Below are 1,740 nucleotides of genomic sequence, written 5' to 3'. Positions count from 1 at the left end.
GACCTTGGCGAGTACAGCACCCCCGCCCCCCCCCCACACTACGACGCATCCTTACTTGTTTGGTTTATCATTGAGTGGGATGGCGATTTCTCGAATTGGAATAGATTTCTTTTTGGATCGCGGGCTTTGTCGGTCTCGCCTTCATGCCAGAGACAACGACGGAGCGCTCGGCCTTCAAACGCCTTTGCAAAGTGCCTTTGACAACCCGCTTGCTGTTGTTGTTGTCGGCGCGGCGCAGGTGGGCCACGATAACTGGGTGCGCGGCGTGCTGGTCCACCCCGGCGGCGGCTTCATCCTCAGCTGCGCCGACGACAAGACTCTGCGGGTTTGGGACTACAAGAACAAACGCTGCGCCAAGACGCTCAGCGCTCACGAGCACTTTGTCACCTCTCTGGGTCAGTGGCGCGTTTTGCACCTTGCCGCCGACATCGGCTTTGCCAGTCGGGGCCTTCCAATTGGACCGTGTGAAGAATTGATAGGGTGACAAAAATCTTCTTTTCCAAAATCCCAATCGCTGTGGCAAAAACAAAAAGGTGCGTGTGCGTGTGCATGTAATCCATTGCACTTTGGGGGTTCTTTCGCAATTTCTCATTGAAATTATTCAGGGCCGTTTGTGGGGGGGCCCTGAGAAACAAGTTGTACAACCAAAGATGAACAGAGTCTGATCCGCGGAAATGAGCTCGTCATTGGTCGCTCTGGCTTTTGGGGACAAATAAGCAGTCGGACGCATTTTCCAAAAGAAACGCGCCGGTTCAATTGTTTGAAGGCACCGATGGAGACCCACGTTTGACCTCTGCTCACTTTCTGCATTTGTGCGAAAGGCAAACGCCGCTCTCACGCCTCTCCTCCTTGTCAGATTTCCACAAGAGCGCCCCCTACGTGGCGACGGGCAGCGTGGACCAGACGGTCAAAGTGTGGCAGTGTCGTTGAGTGCGCTTCCCGGCGCCCTCCCGCAGCCAGCGACCCCCCCCACGACCCCCCTTCCCGCGCCCCAAAATGACTCTTGCCCTTCATTGTAAATGATTTGCCGACGGGAGTCTGCGCGGCGACCGCTCCCGCTCATCCTTGCGTGGCCGATCATTTCCTGCTTTGCGTAGGCCACGCCCCCTCCGCAGTCTCGCACAAGCCAACGGGAAGTGCCAAATGATTGACGGCTTGGCCCTACGGGTGCGAGGGCCTCTCTGAATGTTTGTGTGTGAGAGAAGTGGAGTGAGTAACTCATTGAAAGGTGTGTGTGTGTGTGTGTGTCGCGTGAGTGACCGACGTGGGCGCTTGTGTTTGAGAGAACCCGCACAACTTTGATGGCCCCCGCCGCCCCCTTGCGTGCTCATCACTTTGCAGCTTGCGTGTCGTCATCGTCCAGTACTCGCCGTCTGCCTCGTGGAGCTGCCAAGGCTGCTGCCTCTCACACACACAATTTCCTGACCTTCTCACACACGCGCGCGCTAACAGTTGTGTATCTGTCTTTGTGGATGTGACGTTTTCAGGATCAAGAAAAATAAAATGTAAATAGCACCTTCGGCCTTTGCCAGCATCTCGTTTGTTGTTTTTGCACTCTGGCCATTTGGGAGCATTTGACCCCCCCTTGAATTTTGTTGCGGACTTGGCCAAGTTCGCCTTTGAGTGCTCCGCCTCCTTTTCTCCTTCCTCGATTTCGCCGCTTGCGCTGTGAACGGCGAGACGGCGCAAAAACGTCGGGACGAGCTCCAAGTGTCGCTTCGTGTCCAGTGCAGGGCCGGG

General features: G+C 56.0%; 1 protein-coding gene across 1 annotated transcript in view; it reads left to right on the top strand.

Moving 5' to 3' along the window:
- Positions 1 to 1,520, top strand: part of LOC109531964 (lissencephaly-1 homolog B-like) — a 4,959-nt gene extending 3,439 nt beyond the window's left edge. The window contains exons 8-9 of the mRNA XM_019896502.1: positions 13 to 395; positions 857 to 1,520. Coding sequence (XP_019752061.1) covers positions 13 to 395; positions 857 to 930 — 457 coding nt within the window. The 3' untranslated portion in view covers positions 931 to 1,520. The remainder of the gene's footprint in view (positions 1 to 12; positions 396 to 856) is intronic.
- Positions 1,521 to 1,740: the final 220 nt, after the last annotated feature.

Source organism: Hippocampus comes, unplaced genomic scaffold, assembly GCF_001891065.2.
Source record: "Hippocampus comes isolate QL1 unplaced genomic scaffold, H_comes_QL1_v1.1 scaffold22, whole genome shotgun sequence".
NCBI classification, from domain to species: domain Eukaryota; kingdom Metazoa; phylum Chordata; class Actinopteri; order Syngnathiformes; family Syngnathidae; genus Hippocampus; species Hippocampus comes.
This window is presented reverse-complemented; position numbering and strand designations above follow the sequence as displayed.